Raw genomic sequence first — 18501 nt, 5'->3', positions numbered from 1 at the left:
TCGGTTTCAGTGTCACTGCTGTCCCCGCTGTCCCCGATGTCCCCCGTGGGTCACGGTGCTGTGGGTGCCACCTCCGGTTCAATGTCACTGCTGTTCCCGGTGTCCCCGATGTCCCCTGTGGGTCACGGTGCCATGGGTGCCACCTCAGGTTGTCACTGCTGTCCCCGGTGTCCCGGATGTCCCCTGTGGGTCACGGTGCCATCAGTGCCACCTCAGGTTCACTGTCGCTTCTGTTCCAAATGTCCCCGGTGTCCCCGATGTCCCCCGTGGGTCACGGTGCTGTGGGTGCCACCTCAGGCTCGCTGTCGCTGCTGTCCCCGGTGTCCCCGGTGTCCCCGATGTCCCCTGGGGTCAGGGCGAAGGGCGGTGGCAGCTCCTCGTCCGAGGAGCCCAGCGAGTCCTCGTCCCCCAGGCGTGTCCCCAAGGCCACCGCGCCGAAGGACAGCGGCCCCCGCAGCAGCCGGATCTGGGACAGGGACAGGGCACAGCAGGGACAGGGACAGGGGACAGACAGAGGGGACAGCAGGGACAGAGACAGGGACAGGGACAGGGGACAGCAGGGACAGGGACAGGGACAGGGGACAGCAGGGACAGGGGATGGCAGGTACAGGGGACAGCAGGGACAGGGACAGGGACAGGGGACAGACAGAGGGGACAGCAGGGACAGGGGACAGAGAGGGGATGGGAGAGGGGAGGGGACAGGGAAGGGACAAGGAAGGGACAGGGACAGGGGAGGGGATGGGGACAAGGAGAGGGACGCAGATGGGGACAGAAGGGGACAGCGAGGGCACAAGGACAGGAATGGGGACGGGGACGGGGACAGGAGGGGACAGCGAGGGCACAAGGACAGGAATGGGGACATGGACAGGGACAGGGGACAGACAGAGGGGACAGCAGGGACAGGGGACAGCAGGGACAGGGACAGGAGGGGACAGCGAGGGCACAAGGACAGGAATGGGGACAGGGACGGGGACAGGAGGGGACAGCGAGGGCACAAGGACAGGAATGGGGACAGGGACGGGGACAGGAGGGGACAGCGAGGGCACAAGGACAGGAATGGGGACGGGGACAGGGACAGGGGACAGACAGAGGGGACAGCAGGGACAGGGGACAGCAGGGACAGGGACAGGAGGGGACAGCGAGGGCACAAGGACAGGAATGGGGACAGGGACGGGGACAGGAGGGGACAGCGAGGGCACAAGGACAGGAATGGGGACGGGGACAGGGACAGGGGACAGACAGAGGGGACAGCAGGGACAGGGGACAGCAGGGACAGGGACAGGAGGGGACAGCGAGGGCACAAGGACAGGAATGGGGACGGGGACGGGGACAGGAGGGGACAGCGAGGGCACAAGGACAGGAATGGGGATGGGGACAGGGACAGGGGACAGACAGAGGGGACAGCAGGGACAGGGACAGGAGGGGACAAAGGCCAACAGAGAAGGGCAGGAGGGAGGACACAGGAGAACGCGTTGTCACCAGCTGTCCCCAGGCCATGTGGCACTGAGGGGACATCGCTGGTGGCACAGGGAATGCCACCAGTGGCACTGAGGGGACATTGCCGGGTGCCACCCAGGTGTCCCCAACCCCTGTCACCTCCTCCAGCCCCCCTGGATGCCACCAGGATGTCCCCAGTGTCCCCAACCCCCCATATCCCCTATGTCCCCTGGTGCAGCCCAGTGTCCCTGCTGTCCCCAAATGTCCCCAACATCCCCAACGTCCCAGATGTCCCCAAAGTCCCCAAAGTCCCCAAAGTCCCCAGTGACCCCAAAGTCCCCAATGTCCCCAACATCCCCAATGTCCCCAGTGACCCCAGTGATGTCCCCAATGTCCCCAGTCATGTCCCCAGTCTTCCTGATGTCCCCAATGTCCCCAATGATGTCCCCAATGATGTCCCCAACGTCCCAGATGTCCCCAAAGTCCCCAAAATCCCCAAAGTCCCCAGTGACCCCAAAGTCCCCAACATCCCCAATGTCCCCAGTGACCCCAGTGATGTCCCCAATGTCCCCAGTCATGTCCCCAGTCTTCCTGATGTCCCCAATGTCCCCAATGATGTCCCCAATGATGTCCCCAATGTCCCAGATGTCCCCAAACTCCCCAACGTCCCAGATGTCCCCAATGTCCCAGATGTCCCCAAACTCCCCAACGTCCCAGATGTCCCCAAAGTCCCCAAAATCCCCAAAGTCCCCAGTGACCCCAAAGTCCCCAACATCCCCAATGTCCCCAGTGACCCCAGTGATGTCCCCAATGTCCCCAGTCATGTCCCCAGTCTTCCTGATGTCCCCAATGTCCCCAATGATGTCCCCAATGATGTCCCCAATGTCCCAGATGTCCCCAAACTCCCCAACGTCCCAGATGTCCCCAAAGTCCCCAAAATCCCCAATGTCCCCAGTGATCCCAATGTCCCCAACATCCCCAGTGTCCCAGATGTCCCCAGTTTCCCTGATGTCCCCAATGTCCCCAACATCCCCAGTGTCCCAGATGTCCCCAGTGTCCCTGATGTCCCCAATGTCCCCAACATCCCCCGTGTCCCAGATGTCCACAGTTTCCCTGATGTCCCCAATGTCCCCAACATCCCCAGTGTCCCAGATGTCCCCAGTGTCCCTGATGTCCCCAATGTCCCCAGAGATGTCCCCAGTGTCCCCACCTCGGCCTTGAGCTGCCGGATGTGTCCCTGCAGGTGCCGGATGTACCGCATCCCCCGTGTCCCCAATGTCCCCAACATCCCCCGTGTCCCAGATGTCCCGTTTCCCTGATGTCCCCAATGTCCCCAGAGATGTCCCCAGTGTCCCCACCTCGGCCTTGAGCTGCCGGATGTGTCCCTGCAGGTGCCGGATGTACTGCGCCGCGTCCGAGTGCTCCAGCTGGCCCTGCAGGCGCCCCTCCTCCTGCTGGGGACACCCGGGGACACCCGGGGACACCAGGGGACACTGAGCGGACACTGCGGCCACCTGGCCCCTCCTGTCCCCTTCTGTGTCCCCATGTCCCCATGTCCTTCATCTCCCCGTGTCCCCACCATGTCCCCATGTCCCCCAACCCTGTCACGTCCCCCCATCCTCTCCATATCCCCGTGTCCCCGATGTCCGCCATGTCCCCAGTGTCCCCCATGTCCCCCGTCCCCTCTGTGTCCCCCATGTCCCCCGTGTCCCCTCCATGTCCCCAAATCCCCGTGTCCCCAAATCCCCCTGTCCCCCATCCCCTCCATGTCCCCGATGTCCCCCGTGTCCCCCTGATGTCCCAATGTCCCTGATGTCCCCAGTGTCCCTGATGTCCCCTCAGTGTCCCTGATGATCCCCAATGTCCTCATAATCCCTTCCACGTCCCCAATGTCCCTGATGTCCCCATGTTCCTGATGTCCCCAGTGTCCCCGAGGTCCCCCATCCCCTCCATGTCCCCGATGTCCCCGGTGTCCCCCTGATGTCCCCAGTGTCCCCAAGGTCCCCCATCCCCTCCATGTCCCCGATGTCCCCCGTGTCCCCCTGATGTCCCAATGTCCCTGATGTCCCCAGTGTCCCCCATGTCCCCTCAGTGTCCCTGATATTCCCCAATGTCCTCATAATCCCTTCCACGTCCCCAATGTCCCTGATGTCCCCAGTGTCTCTGCTGTCCCCAGTGTCCCCCATGTGCCCCACATCCCCCAATGTCCCCATGTCCCCCATCCCCTCCATGTCCCCGATGTCCCCCATGTCTCTGACGTCCCCCATGTCCCCCACGTCCCCAATGTCCCCGTGTTCCCAATGTCCCCATGTCCCTGATGTTCCCCATCCCCTCCATGTCCCCGATGTCCCCCATGTCTCTGATGTCCCCGATGTCCCCAATGTCCCCGCGTTCCCAATTTCCCCGATGTCCCCAATGTCCCCATGTCCCTGATGTCCCCCATCCCCTCCATGTCCCCGATGTCCCCAATGTCCCTGATGTTCCCCATCCCCTCCATGTCCCCGATGTCCCCCATGTCTCTGATGTCCCCCATGTCCCCAATGTCCCCGCGTTCCCAATTTCCCCGATGTCCCCAATGTCCCCATGTCCCTGATGTCTCCCATCCCCTCCATGTCCCTGATGTCCCCCATGTCTCTGATGTCCCCCATGTCCCCCACATCCCCAATGCCCCCAATGTCCCCGCGTTCCCAATTTCCCCGATGTCCCCAATGTCCCCATGTCCCTGATGTCCCCATGTCCCCCATCCCCTCCATGTCCCCGATGTCCCCATGTCCCTGATGTCCCCATGTCCCCCATCCCTTCCATGTCCCCGATGTCCCCAATGTCCCCGTGTTCCCAATTTCCCCGATGTCCCCAATGTCCCCATGTCCCTGATGTCCCCCATCCCCTCCATGTCCCTGATGTCCCCAATGTCCCTGATGTTCCCCATCCCCTCCATGTCCCCGATGTCCCCCATGTCTCTGATGTCCCCCATGTCCCCAATGTCCCCGCGTTCCCGATTTCCCCGATGTCCCCAATGTCCCCATGTCCCTGATGTTCCCCATCCCCTCCATGTCCTCGATGTCCCCAATGTCCCTGATGTTCCCCATCCCCTCCATGTCCCCGATGTCCCCCATGTCTCTGATGTCCCCCATGTCCCCAATGTCCCCGCGTTCCCGATTTCCCCGATGTCCCCAATGTCCCCATGTCCCTGATGTTCCCCATCCCCTCCATGTCCTCGATGTCCCCAATGTCCCTGATGTTCCCCATCCCCTTCATGTCCCTGATGTCCCCCATGTCTCTGATGTCCCCCATGTCCCCTACGTCCCCAATGTCCCCCAATGTCCCCAATGTCCCCGCGTTCCCAATTTCCCCGATGTCCCTGATGTCCCCCAATGTCCCTGATGTCCCCAATACCCCCATTGTCCCCGATGTCCCCCCGCTGTCCCCCCGTCCCCGTACCTGGATCTCCAGCTCTGCCACACGCTGCCGCATCTCGGCCAGGGCGGCCATGCTGTCGGCCTCGCGCAGCCGCACGGCCATCACCTCCTCCTTGCTCTGGGGACAGCGCTGTCACCGCTCGGGGACACCGCGGGGACACCCGGGGACAGCCCCGGGACAGCCCTGCCACCGGGGACACCCCAGGGACACCGCGGGGACACCCGGGGACAGCCCTGCCACCGGGGACACCCCAGGGACACCGCGGGGACACCACGGGGACAGCCCTGCCACCGGGGACACCCCAGGGACACCGCGGGGACACCACGGGGACACCACGGGGACAACCCCGGGACAGCCCTGCCACCGGGGACACCCCAGGGACACCGCGGGGACACCACGGGGACACCCCTGGGACACCCCTGCCATTGGGGACACCCCAGGGACACCACGGGGACACCCGGGGACACCACGGGGACACCCCAGGGACACCGCGGGTACACCCGGGGACACCACGGGGACAGCCCCGGGACAGCCCTGCCACCGGGGACACCCCAGGGACACCACGGGGACACCATGGGGACACCCGGGGACACCACGGGGACAGCCCTGGGACAGCCCTGCCACCGGGGACACCCCAGGGACACCACGGGGACACCCGGGGACACCACGGGGACAGCCCTGCCACCGGGGACACCCCAGGGACACCATGGGGACACCCGGGGACACCGTGGGGACAGCACGAGTGACACCACAGGGACACCCCTGGGATGGCCCTGCCACCGGGGACACCCCAGGGACACCACGGGGACACCATGGGGACACCCAGTGACACCACAGGGACACCCCAGGGACACCACGGGGACACCACGGGGACAGCCCTGCCACCGGGGACACCCCAGGGACACCACGGGGACACCACGGGGACACCCGGGGACACCACGGGGACAGCCCTGGGACAGCCCTGCCACCGGGGACACCCCAGGGACACCACGGGGACACCCGGGGACACCACGGGGACAGCCCTGCCACTGGGGACACCCCAGGGACACCATGGGGACGCCACGGGGACACCGAGTGACACCACAGGGACACCCCTGGGACACCCCTGCCACTGGGGACACCCCGGGGACACCGCGGGGACACCCGGGGACACCCGGGGACACCACGGGGACAAAACGGGGCACCACGGGGACACCCCAGGGACACCACGGGGACACCCCAGGGACACCACGGGGACACCCCAGTGACACCACGGGGACACCACGGGGACACCACGGGGACACCCCAGTGACACCACGGGGACACCATGGGGACACCACGGGGACACCACGGGGACACCCCAGGGACACCACGGGGACACCACGGGGACACCCCAGTGACACCACGGGGACACCACGGGGACACCACGGGGACACCACGGGGACACCCCAGGGACACCACGGGGACACCACGGGGACACCCCAGGGACACCACGGGGACACCACGGGGACACCCCAGTGACACCACGGGGACACCACGGGGACAGCCCTGCCATCGGGGACAGCGTGGGGACAGCGTGGGGACAGCAAGGGACAACCAGGGGACAATGTCCCCACTGTCCCCATTGTCCCCAATGTCCTCAATGTCCCCACTGTCCCTAATATCCCCAATACTCCCAGTGTCCCCAATCCCCTTATTGTCCCCAGTGTCCTTGTTGTCCCCACTGTCCCTGATGCTGTCCTCAATGTCCCCAGTGTCCCACTGCCCCTACTGTCCCCACTGTCCCCGGTGTCCCCACTGTCCCCAATGTCCCCACTGTCCCTGTTATCCCCACTGTCCCCACTGTCCCCATTGTCCCCACTGTCCCCACTGTCCCCGCTGTCCCCACTGTCCCCATTGTCCCCAATGTCCCCGTTGTCCCCACTGTCCCTAGTGTCCCCACTGTCCCCGGTGTCCCTGTTATCCCCACTGTCCCCGGTGTCCCCACTGTCTCCGTTGGCCCTGTTGTCCCCTCTGTCCCCGTTGTCCCCAATGTCTCCGTTGTCCCCAATGACCCCACTGTCCCTGTTATCCCCACTGTCCCCGGTGTCCCCACTGTCTCTGTTGTCCCCAATGTCCCCATTGTCCCCACTGTCCCTGTTATCCCTACTGTCCCCATTGTCCCCACTGTCCCCACTGTCTCCGTTGGCCCCACTGTCCCCAATGTACCCACTGTCCCCGCTGTCCCCAGTGTCCCTGTTATCCCCACTGTCCCCAATGTCCCCACTGTCTCCGTTGTCCCCAATGTCCCCACTGTCCCTGTTATCCCCACTGTCCCCAATGTCCCCAATGTCCCCACTGTCCCCGTTGTCCCCACTGTCCCTGTTATCCCCACTGTCCCCATTGTCCCCGGTGTTCCCACTGTCTCCGTTGTCCCCACTGTCCCCGCTGTCCCCAGTGTCCCTGTTATCCCCACTGTCTCCGGTGTCCCCAATGTCTCCGTTGTCCCCGGTGTCCCCACTGTCCCCACTGTCCCCGGTGTCCCCGGTGTCCCCAACCCCCCGTTGTCCCCGATGCTGTCCCACCTTGCACTGTGCCTCGGCGTGTTTGCGGTGGCTCTCGCTGAGCTGGGCCTGCAGCCCCTGGCTCTGGGCGGCCGCGGCGCGGAGCTGCTCCCGCAGGCCGGCGCAGGCCTGCTCGGCCCGGCCCAGCACCGACCGCTGGATCCGCCCCTAGAGCCGGGATAAACCCGGGATTAACCGGGATAAACTCGGGATTAACCCAGATAAACCCAGCATTAACCGGAATAAACCCAGCATTAACCGGAATAAACCCGGGATTAACCCAGCCCTGCTCCCGCAGGCCGGCGCAGGCCTGCTCGGCCCGGCCCAGCACCGACCGCTGGATCCGCCCCTAGAGCCGGGATAAACCCGGGATTAACTGGGATAAACTCGGGATTAACCGGGATAAACTCGGGATAAACTTGGGATTAACCGGGATAAACCCGGGATTAACCCAGCCCTGCTCCCGCAGGCCGGCGCAGGCCTGCTCGGCCCGGCCCAGCACCGACCGCTGGATCCGCCCCTAGAGCCGGGATAAACCCGGGATTAACTGGGATAAACTCGGGATTAACCGGGATAAACTTGGGATAAACCCAGATAAACCCGCAATTAACCAGGATAAACTCGGGATTAAACCTGGGATAAACCTGGGATTAACTTGGAACAGACCTGGGATTGATCCGGGATTAACCGGGGATGAACCAGGATAGACCCTGGTCCCGGCTCTCCCAGTGCTCCCAGTTCAGTTCCCAGTATCCCCAGCAACATTACCAGTCCGTCCCAGTCTGTCCCAGTCTGTCCCAGTCCATCCCAGTCTGTCCCAGTCCATCCCAGTCCATCCCAGTCCCATCCCAGTCCCTCCCAGTCCCATCCCAGTCCCATCCCAGTCCCATCCCAGTCCATCCCAGCCCATCCCAGTCCCATCCCAGTCCCATCCCAGCCCATCCCAGTCCCATCCCAGTCTGTCCCAGTCCATCCCAGTCCTTCCCAGTCCCATCCCAGTCCCTCCCAGTCCGTCCCAGTTTGGTACCTGTGTCTCCAGGTGCAGCACCCGCTGTCTCAGCTCCATTCCCAGTCCCTCCCAGTTTGTCCCAGTCCATCCCAGTCCCTCCCAGTCCATCCCAGTCCCTCCCAGTTTGTCCCAGTCCGTCCCAGTTTGGTACCTGTGTCTCCAGGTGCAGCACCCGCTGTCTCAGCTCCATTCCCAGTCCCTCCCAGTTTGTCCCAGTCCATCCCAGTCCCTCCCAGTCCATCCCAGTCCCTCCCAGTTTGTCCCAGTCCGTCCCAGTTTGGTACCTGTGTCTCCAGGTGCAGCACCCGCTGTCTCAGCTCCATTCCCAGTCCCTCCCAGTTTGTCCCAGTCCATCCCAGTCCCTCCCAGTCCATCCCAGTCCCTCCCAGTTTGTCCCAGTCCGTCCCAGTTTGGTACCTGTGTCTCCAGGTGCAGCACCCGCTGTCTCAGCGCTCTCAGCTCCACCTGGGCCTGGCTCTCGCGGAGCTGCGCCCCCAGCACGGCCTCGTGCAGCGCCCGCGACTCCTTCCAGCGGCCCCCGCACACCTGGGGACACACCTGGGCAGGTGACACACCCAGGGACACCTGGGGACACACCTGGGGGCACCTGGGGACACACCTGGGAATCCACCCTGGGACACCTGGGCAGGTGACACACCTGGGACACACCCTGGGACACCTGGGGACACACCTGGGGGCACATCTGGGCAGGTGACACACCCTGGGACACCTGGGGACACCTGAGACACACCTGGGGGCACACCTGGGGACACCTGGGGGCACACCCTGGGACACCTGAGACACACCTGGGGACACACCTGGGGGCACATCTGGGCAGGTGACACACCCTGGGACACCTGGGGACACCTGAGACACACCTGGGGGCACACCTGGGGACACCTGGGGGCACACCCTGGGACACCTGAGACACACCTGGGGGCACACCTGGGCAGGTGACACACCTGGGCAGGTGACACACCTGAGGACACCTGGGACACACCTGGGAATCCACCCTGGGACACCTGGTCAGGTGACACACCTGGGGACACCTGGGACGCCACCCTGGGACACCTGGGCACACACCTGGGGACACACCTGGGCAGGTGACACACCTGGGGACACACCCTGGGACACACCTGGTCAGGTGACACACCTGGGGACACACCCTGGGACACACCTGGTCAGGTGACACACCTGGGGACACACCCTGGGACACACCTGGTCAGGTGACACACCTGGGAAGCCACCCTGGGTCACCTGGGCACACACCTGGGGACACACCTGGGCAGGTGACACACCCGGGGACACCTGGGACACACCCTGGGACACCTGGGGACACCTGAGACACACCTGGGGACACACCCTGGGACAGCTGGGGACACACCTGGGGACACACCTGGGCAGGTGACACACCCGGGGACACCTCAGGACAGTTGAGACACCTGCCAGCTGTCCCCCTGGTCACTCAGGTGTCCCCAGTGTCACTCAGGTGTCCCCAGGTCTCACCTGCCAGCTGTCCCCGATGTCCCCGAGGTCACTCAGTGCCAGGTGTCCCCAGTGTCACTCAGCTGTCCCCCCCGGTCACTCAGCTGTCCCCCCGGTCACTCAGGTGTCCCCAGTGTCCCCAGGTCTCACCTGCCAGCTGTCCCCGATGTCCCCGAGGTCACTCAGTGCCAGCTCCTGCAGCTCCTCCTGCAGCCGAACCACGCTGGACTCGTCCGGCAGCAGCGGCTGCCGCTGGGGACACGGGGACACGGGGACATCAGAGGGGACACGGGGACATCAGCGGGGACACGGGGACATCACAGGGGACATGGGGACATCAGAGGGGACACAGGGACATCAGCGGGGACACGGGGACATCGGTGAGGACACGGGGACACGGGGACATCAGAGGGGACACGGGGACATTGGCGGGGACACGGGGACATCAGAGGGGACACGGGGACACGGGGACATCAGAGGGGACACGGGGACATCGGCGGGGACACGGGGACATCAGAGGGGACACGGGGACATCAGCAGGGACACGGGGACATCGGTGAGGACATGGGGACATGGGGACATCACAGGGGACACGGGGACATCAGAGGGGACATGGGGACATCAGAGGGGACACGGGGACATCAGCAGGGACATGGGGACATCGGCGAGGACACGGGGACACAGGGACATCAGAGGGGACACGGGGACATCAGAGGGGACATGGGGACACAGGGACATCAGCAGGGACACGGGGACATCAGAGGGGACACGGGGACATCAGCAGGGACATGGGGACATCAGAAGGGACATGGGGACAACAGGGGGGGCACGGGGACATCAGAAGGGACAGATAGGGGGACCTTCACAGGCCACTTGGGACAGCTCCTGTCCCCAAGGCCACCCGTGGGACCCTCCCTGTCCCCTCCCTGTCCCCAAGGCCACCCATGGGACCCTCCCTGTCCCCAAGGCCACCCATGGGACCCTCCCTGTCCCCTCCCTGTCCCCAAGGCCACCCGTGGGACCCTCCCTGTCCCCTCCCTGTCCCCAAGGCCACCCATGGGACCCTCCCTGTCCCCAAGGCCACCCATGTGACACCCCCACACCCAGGGCCACTCCCTGTCCCCCTGGAACCTTGTCACCCCTGGTGCCACCCCAGTGCCACCCCGGTGTCCCCATTGTCACCTCCTCCATGTCCAGGACCTTGTCCTGCATCTCCTGGAACCCTCCCTGTCCCCAAAGTCCCTCCCTGTCCCCAAGGCCACCCATGGGACCCTCCTTGTCCCCAAGGCCCTTCCCATCGCTGGTGCCACCCCCAGTGCCACCCTGGTGTCCCCAGTGTCACCTTCTCCATGTCCAGGACCTTGTCCTGCATCTCCTGGAACCCTCCCTGTCCCCATTGTCACCTCCCTGTCCCCAAGGCCACCCATGGGACCCTCCTTGTCCCCAAGGCCCTTCCCATCGCTGGTGCCACCCCCAGTGCCACCCTGGTGTCCCCAGTGTCACCTCCTCCATGTCCAGGACCTTGTCCTGCATCTCCTGGAACCCTCCCTGTCCCCAAAGTCCCTCCCTGTCCCCAAGGCCACCCATGGGACCCTCCCCACCCCATTGGGACCCTGCCACCCCCAGTGCCACCCTGGTGTCCCCAGTGTCACCTTCTCCATGTCCAGGACCTTGTCCTGCATCTCCTTGAGGGCCCCCAGGGTTTCGCTCTCGCGCAGCCGCGACCGCTCCAGCTCCGTCTCCAGGTGCGCCACGAACTCCTCGCTCAGACGGGGGTTACCCTGTCCCCAAATGTCACCAAATGTCCCCAAATGTCACCAAAGGTCACCAAATGTCCCCAAGTGTCACCTCCCACCTGCCACAATCTCCTCTGAGAAACGGGAGTTACCAAATGTCCCCAAATGTCACCAAGTGTCACCTCCCCATTGTCCCTGCCCTCCACGAACTCCTCGCTCAGACGGGGGTTACCCTGTCCCCAAATGTCCCCAAATGTCACCAAATGTCCCCAAATGTCACCAAAGGTCACCAGGCGTCACCTCCCACCTGCCATGAGCTCCTCTGAGAAACGGGAGTTACCAAATGTCCCCAAAGGTCCCCAAGTGTCACCTCCCCATCGTCCCTGCCCACCACGAATGCCTCGCTCAGATGGGGGTTACCCTGTCCCCAAATGTCACCAAATGTCCCCAAATGTCCCCAAGTGTCACCAAGTGTCCCCAAGTGTCACCTCCCACCTGCCATGAGCTGCTTTGAGAGATGGGAGTTACCAAATGTCCCCAAGTGTCACCAAGTGTCACCTCCCCATCGTCCCTGCCCACCACGAACTCCTCGCTCAGACGGGGGTTACCCTGTCCCCAAATGTCCCCAAATGTCCCCAAATGTCACCAAGTATCCCCAAGTGTCACCTCCCACCTGCCATGAGCTCCTCTGAGAAACGGGAGGTACCAAATGTCCCCAAATGTCACCAAGTGTCACCTCCCCATCGTCCCTGCCCTCCACGAACTCCTCGCTCAGACGGGAGTTACCCTGTCCCCAAATGTCCCCAAGTGTCACCAAAGGTCACCAAATGTCACCAAAGGTCCCCAAGTGTCACCTCCCACCTGCCACGAGCTCCTCTGAGCGATGGGAGTTACCAAATGTCCCCAAGTGTCCCCAAATGTCACCAAATGTCACCTCTCACCTGCCATGAGCTGCTTTGAGAGATGGGAGCTACCAAATGTCACCAAATGTCACCAAGTGTCACCACATGCCACCAAATGCCACCAAATGTCACCAATGGTCACCAAATGCCACCGAATGCCACCAAATGCCACCAAAGATCACCTGCAGCGTTGTCACCGGAGCAGTGACACACACAGTGACACACACGGTGACACACACAGGTGACAGTGACACACACAGGTGACACAGTGACACACACAGGTGACACTCAGGTGACACAGGTGACACTCTGGTGACACAGGTGACACACCTGCAGCTCCCGGATGGTGCTCTGTGCCCGTCTCAGGCTCTCGGTGGCCGAGCTGCAGCGTTGTCACCGGGGCAGTGACACACACGGTGACACACACAGGTGACAGTGACACACACAGGTGACAGTGACACACACAGGTGACACTCAGGTGACACAGGGGACACTCAGGTGACACAGGGGACACACCTGGAGCTCCCGGATGGTGCTCTGTGCCCGTCTCAGGCTCTCGGTGGCCGAGCTGCAGCGTTGCCGCACCAGCGCCAGCTCCCGCCGGATGACGTCGTTCTCCTCGGCCTCCTGCGCCCGCGTCACCTGGCCCTGGGGACACGGGGACATCAGGGACATGGGGACATCGGGGACACGGGGACATCGGGGACATCGGGACATCGGGGACACGGGGACATCAGGGACATGAGGGACATCGGGGACGGTGTCACCTGGCCCTGGGGACACGGGGACATGGGGATATTGGGGACATGGGGACATGGGGACATCAGGGACACGGGGACATCAGGGACAGGGGGACATCAGGGACAGGGGGACATCGGGGACACAGGGACATCGGGGACACAGGGACATTGGGGACACAGGGACATTGGGGACAGTGTCACCTGGCCCTGGGGACACGGGGACATTGGGGACACGGGGACATCAGGGACATCTGGGACATCGGGGAGATGGGGGACATCGGGGACATTGGGGACATCGGGGACAGTGTCACCTGGCCCTGGAGACACGGGGACATTGGGGACATTGGGGACAGTGTCATCTGGCCCTGGGGACACGGGGACATTGGGGACATCGGGGACAGTGTCACCTGGCCCTGGGGACATTTGGGACACTGGGGACATTGTCACCTCCTGTGCCCGTGTCAGCTGGGGACACTGGGGACACTGGGGACACCGGGGACACTGGGGACACTGGGGACACCGGGGACATTGTCACCTTCTGTGCCCGTGTCAGCTGGGGACACCGGGGACATTGGGGACACTGGGGACACTGGGGACATTGGGGACACTGGGGACACTGGGGACACTGGGGACACTGGGGACATTGGGGACACTGGGGACACTGGGGACACCGGGGACACTGGGGACACTGGGGACACTGGGGACACCGGGGACACTGGGGACACTGGGGACACTGGGGACATTGGGGACATCGTCACCTCCTGCCCCCAGGGCAGAGCCGGCTCGGCTGTGGTGGCACTGGGAGGACAGTGAGTGACACCGGGGGCAGGGAGGTGACACCGGGAGGTGACACCAGCCCTGGGCAGTGACACCGGGGACAGGGAGGTGACACCGGGAGGTGACACCAGCCCTGGGCAGTGACACCGGGGACAGGGAGGTGACAAAGGGGACAGGGAGGTGACACCAGGGACAAGGAGGTGACACCGGGAGGTGACACCAACCCTGGGCAGTGACACCAGGGACAGGGAGGTGACAAAGGGGACAGGGAGGTGACACCGGGAGGTGACACCAGCCCTGGGCAGTGACACCAGGGACAAGGAGGTGACACCGGGGACAGGGAGGTGACACCAGCCCTGGGCAGTGACACCAGGGACAAGGAGGTGACAAAGGGGACAGGGAGGTGACACCGGGAGGTGACACCAGCCCCGGGGGTGACACTGGGGACAGGGAGGTGACAAAGGGGACAGGGAGGTGACACCAGGGACAAGGAGGTGACACCAGGGACAGGGAGGTGACACCAAGGACAGGGAGGTGACAAAGGGGACAGGGAGGTGACACCAGGGACAGGGAGGTGACAAAGGGGACAGGGAGGTGACCCCAGCCCTGGGCAGTGACACCAAGGACAGGGAGGTGACACCGGGAGGTGACACCAGCCCCGGGGGTGACACTGGGGACAGGGAGGTGACAAAGGGGACAGGGAGGTGACACCAGGAGGTGACACCAGTCCTGGGCAGTGACACCAGGGACAGGGAGGTGACACCAGGGACAAGGAGGTGACAAAGGGGACAGGGAGGTGACACCAGCGCCGGGGGTGACACCGGGGACAGGGAGGTGACACCAGGGACAGGGAGGTGACACCGGGAGGTGACACCAGCCCTGGGCTGTGACACCAGGGACAGGGAGGTGACACCAGGGACAGGGAGGTGACACCAGGGACAGGGAGGTGACACCAGCCCTGGGCAGTGACACCAGGGACAAGGAGGTGACAAAGGGGACAGGGAGGTGACACCAGGGACAGGGAGGTGACACCGGGAGGTGACACCGGGAGGTGACACCAGCCCCGGGGGTGACACTGGGGACAGGGAGGTGACAAAGGGGACAGGGAGGTGACACCAGGGACAAGGAGGTGACACCAGGGACAGGGAGGTGACACCAAGGACAGGGAGGTGACAAAGGGGACAGGGAGGTGACACCAGGGACAGGGAGGTGACACCGGGGACAGGGAGGTGACACCAGCCCTGGGCAGTGACACCAGGGACAGGGAGGTGACAAAGGGGACAGGGAGGTGACACCAGGGACAGGGAGGTGACACCAAGGACAGGGAGGTGACACCGGGAGGTGACACCAGCCCCGGGGGTGACACCGGGGACAGGGAGGTGACACCAGGGACAGGGAGGTGACAACGGAGGTGCCACCAGCCCCGTGGGGACCTCCAGGGCCGTTTGTCCCCTCCCCAAATCCCCAAACCCCAAATTTCCCCCCAGAATTCCTCAAAATCCCCCCAAATTTCCCAAAATTTCCTCAAAATCTCCCCAAAATTTCACTGAATTTCAAAATTTCCCCAAAATTCCCCAAAATCCCTCAAAATCCCCCAAAATTGAAACTTCCTGAAAAGTCCCCAAAATTCCCCAAGAGTCAAAAAAACCCCCCCAAATCTCCCAGAAAATTCCCCCAAATCCTCCCGAATTCCCCCAAATTCCCAAAATCTCCCCAAAACCCCCCCAAAATTTCCCCAAATCCCCCCAGATTCCCAAAAAAATTCCCCAAAATTCCCCGAATTTCTCCAAAATTCCCACGTTAATCCCCAAAATTCCCCAGAATTTCCCCAAATCCTCCCAAATTTCTCCAAAATTCCCAAAAATCCCCCTAAATTTCCCCAAATCCCCCAAGGTTCCCATAAAAATTTCCCAAAATTCCCCCCAAATTCCGAAAATTTCTCCAAAACTCCCCCAAGTTCCTCCATAATTCCCAAAAAAATCCCTAAAATCTTCCCCCAATTTTCCCCCCAAAAATTCCCCCAAAATTCCTCAAAAAATTCCCCAAAAAATTCCCCAAGTTCCCCAGAATTTCCCCAAAATCCTCCCTAATTCCCCCAAAAATACCCCAAAATTCCCCCAAATCCCCCAAGATTCCCCAAAAAATTCCCCCCAAATTCCCAATTTTATCAAAAATTTCTCCAAAATTCCCTGAAATTCCTCCACAATCCCCAAAATTTCCCCCAAATCCCCCCGAAATTCCCCTGAATTTCCCCAAAATTCCCCCCAAAAATTCCCCTGAATTTCCCCAAATTCCTCCCAAATCCCCCAAGATTCCAAAATAAATTCCCCCAAATTCCCAAAATTTCTCCATAATTCCCCCAAATTCCTCCATAATTCCCAAAAATTCCCCAAAATTCCCCCCAGATTTCCCCCAAATCCCCCAAGATTCCTCAAAAAATTCCCAAAATTTCCCCAAAAAATTCCCCAAACAATTCCCCAAATTCCCCAGAATTTCCTCCAAATTCTCCCAAATTTCTCCAAAATTTCCCAAAAATACCCCAAGATTCCTAAAAAAATTCCCCAATTCCCCCAAAATCCCCCCCCCAGATTTCCACCCAAAATTCCCCCGAATTCCCCAAAATATTCCCCCCAAATCCCCCAAGATTCCCCCAAAAATTCCCCAAATTCCCCAGAATTTCCCCAAAATTCCCCCAAATCTCCCAAGGTTCCCCAAAAATTCCCCAAAATTCCCCCCAAATTCCCCAAAAATTCCCCAAATCCCACCAAGGAGTGCGGGAGCCTCCGGAAAAGCGGAAAGAAAAAGCGGAAAAAAGGAAAAAAAAGCCCAAAAGCGGGGCTGGGGGAGGGCAGGGAAAGGAGGAGAAGGAAATGCGGAAAATTCGGGAAAATCAGGAAAATCAATGGGAAAAATCGGGAAATCAATGGGAGAAATCGGGAAACCAATGGGAAAATCAATGGGAAAACCGATGGGAAAATCGGGAAATCCATGGGGAAAATCGGGAAATCCATGGGAAAAATCAATGGGAAAAATCAATGGGAAAATCAATGGGAAAAATCGGTAAAATCAATGGGAGAAATCAGAAAACCAATGGGAAAAATCAATGGGAAAATGAATGGGAGAAATCGGGAAAATCAATGGGAAAATCAATGGGAAAATCAATGGGAAAACCAATGGGAAAACCAATGGGAAAAATTGGCAAAACCAATGGAAGAAATCAGGAAAATCGATGGGAAAAATCGGGAAAATCAATGGGAAAAATCAATGGGAAAAATCGGGGAAATCAATGGGAAAAATCAATGGAAAAGATCTATGGGAAAAATCAATGGGAAAATCAATTGGAGAAATCAATAGAAGAAATCGGGAAATCAATGGGAAAAATCGGGAAAATCAATGGGAAAAATCAGAAAATCAATGGGAAAAATCAATGGAAAAATCAATGGGAAAAATCAATGGAAAAATCAATGGGAAAATCAATGGGAAAATCAGAAAATCAATGGGAGAAATCGGGAAAATCAATGGGAAATATCGGGAAATCAATGGGAAAAATCGGGAAAACCAATGGGAAAATCAGAAAATCAATGGGAGAAATCATGGGAAAATCAATAGGAAAAATCAGAAAATCAATGGGAAAAATCAATGGGAAAACCAATGGGAAAATCAATAGGAAAAATCAGAAAATCAATGGGAAAAATCAATGGGAAAATCAATGGGAAAATCAGAAAATCAATGGGAAAAATCAATGGGAAAACCAATGGGAAAATCAGAAAATCAATGGGAGAAATCGGGAAAATCAAAGGGAAAATCAATGGGGAAATCAATGGGAAATATCAGGAAATCAATGGGAAAATCAATGGGAAAATCAGAAAATCAATGGGAGAAATCGGGAAAATCAAAGGGAGAAATCAATGGGAAAATCCATGGGAGAAATCGGGAAAATCAATGGGAAAAATCGGGGAAATCGATGGGAAATATCGGGAAATCAATGGGAAAAATCGGGGAAATCAATGGGAAAAATCAATGGGAAAAATCAATGGGAAAAATCAATGGGAAAAATCAATGGGAAAAATCTGGAAATCAATGGGAGAAATCGGGAAAATCCATGGGAGAAATCGGGAAAAGCGATGGGAAAAATCGGGAAATCAATGGGAAAAATCGGGAAATCAATGGGAAAAATTGGGGGGAAAATCGGGGGAAATAATTGGGAAAATTGGCGAAAATTGGGGAAAAATCAGGGAAAATTAGGGGAAAAAATCGGGAAAAATCAGGGGGGAAACTGGGGAAAATTGGGAAAAAATTGGGAAATCACGGGGAAAAAATCAGGGAAAGTTGGGGAAAAAAATCAGGGAAAAATTGGGGAAAATTGGGAAAAACTGGGGGAAAATTCAGGGAAAATTGGGGAAAAACTGGGGGAAAAAATTCGGGGAAAATCGGGAGAAAAAGCAGGAAAAAATCAGGAAAATTGGGAAAAAA

The 18501-nt window shown here is 60.1% G+C and overlaps 1 protein-coding gene across 1 annotated transcript in view; it reads right to left on the bottom strand.

Annotated features, from left to right (window-relative positions):
• Positions 1–227: 227 nt before the first annotated feature.
• Positions 228–18501, bottom strand: part of LOC137466458 (EVI5-like protein) — a 59875-nt gene continuing 41601 nt past the window's right edge. The window contains exons 10-17 of the mRNA XM_068178185.1: positions 13028–13159; positions 11526–11654; positions 10024–10125; positions 8806–8934; positions 7401–7547; positions 4879–4974; positions 2796–2891; positions 228–466 (exon numbers count right to left, since the gene is read on the bottom strand). Coding sequence (XP_068034286.1) covers positions 272–466; positions 2796–2891; positions 4879–4974; positions 7401–7547; positions 8806–8934; positions 10024–10125; positions 11526–11654; positions 13028–13159 — 1026 coding nt within the window. The 3' untranslated portion in view covers positions 228–271. The remainder of the gene's footprint in view (positions 467–2795; positions 2892–4878; positions 4975–7400; positions 7548–8805; positions 8935–10023; positions 10126–11525; positions 11655–13027; positions 13160–18501) is intronic.

This window comes from Anomalospiza imberbis, unplaced genomic scaffold, assembly GCF_031753505.1.
Source record: "Anomalospiza imberbis isolate Cuckoo-Finch-1a 21T00152 unplaced genomic scaffold, ASM3175350v1 scaffold_218, whole genome shotgun sequence".
NCBI classification, from domain to species: domain Eukaryota; kingdom Metazoa; phylum Chordata; class Aves; order Passeriformes; family Viduidae; genus Anomalospiza; species Anomalospiza imberbis.
The sequence above is the reverse complement of the archived record's forward strand: the minus strand, read 5'-3'. Positions and strand labels throughout refer to the sequence as shown.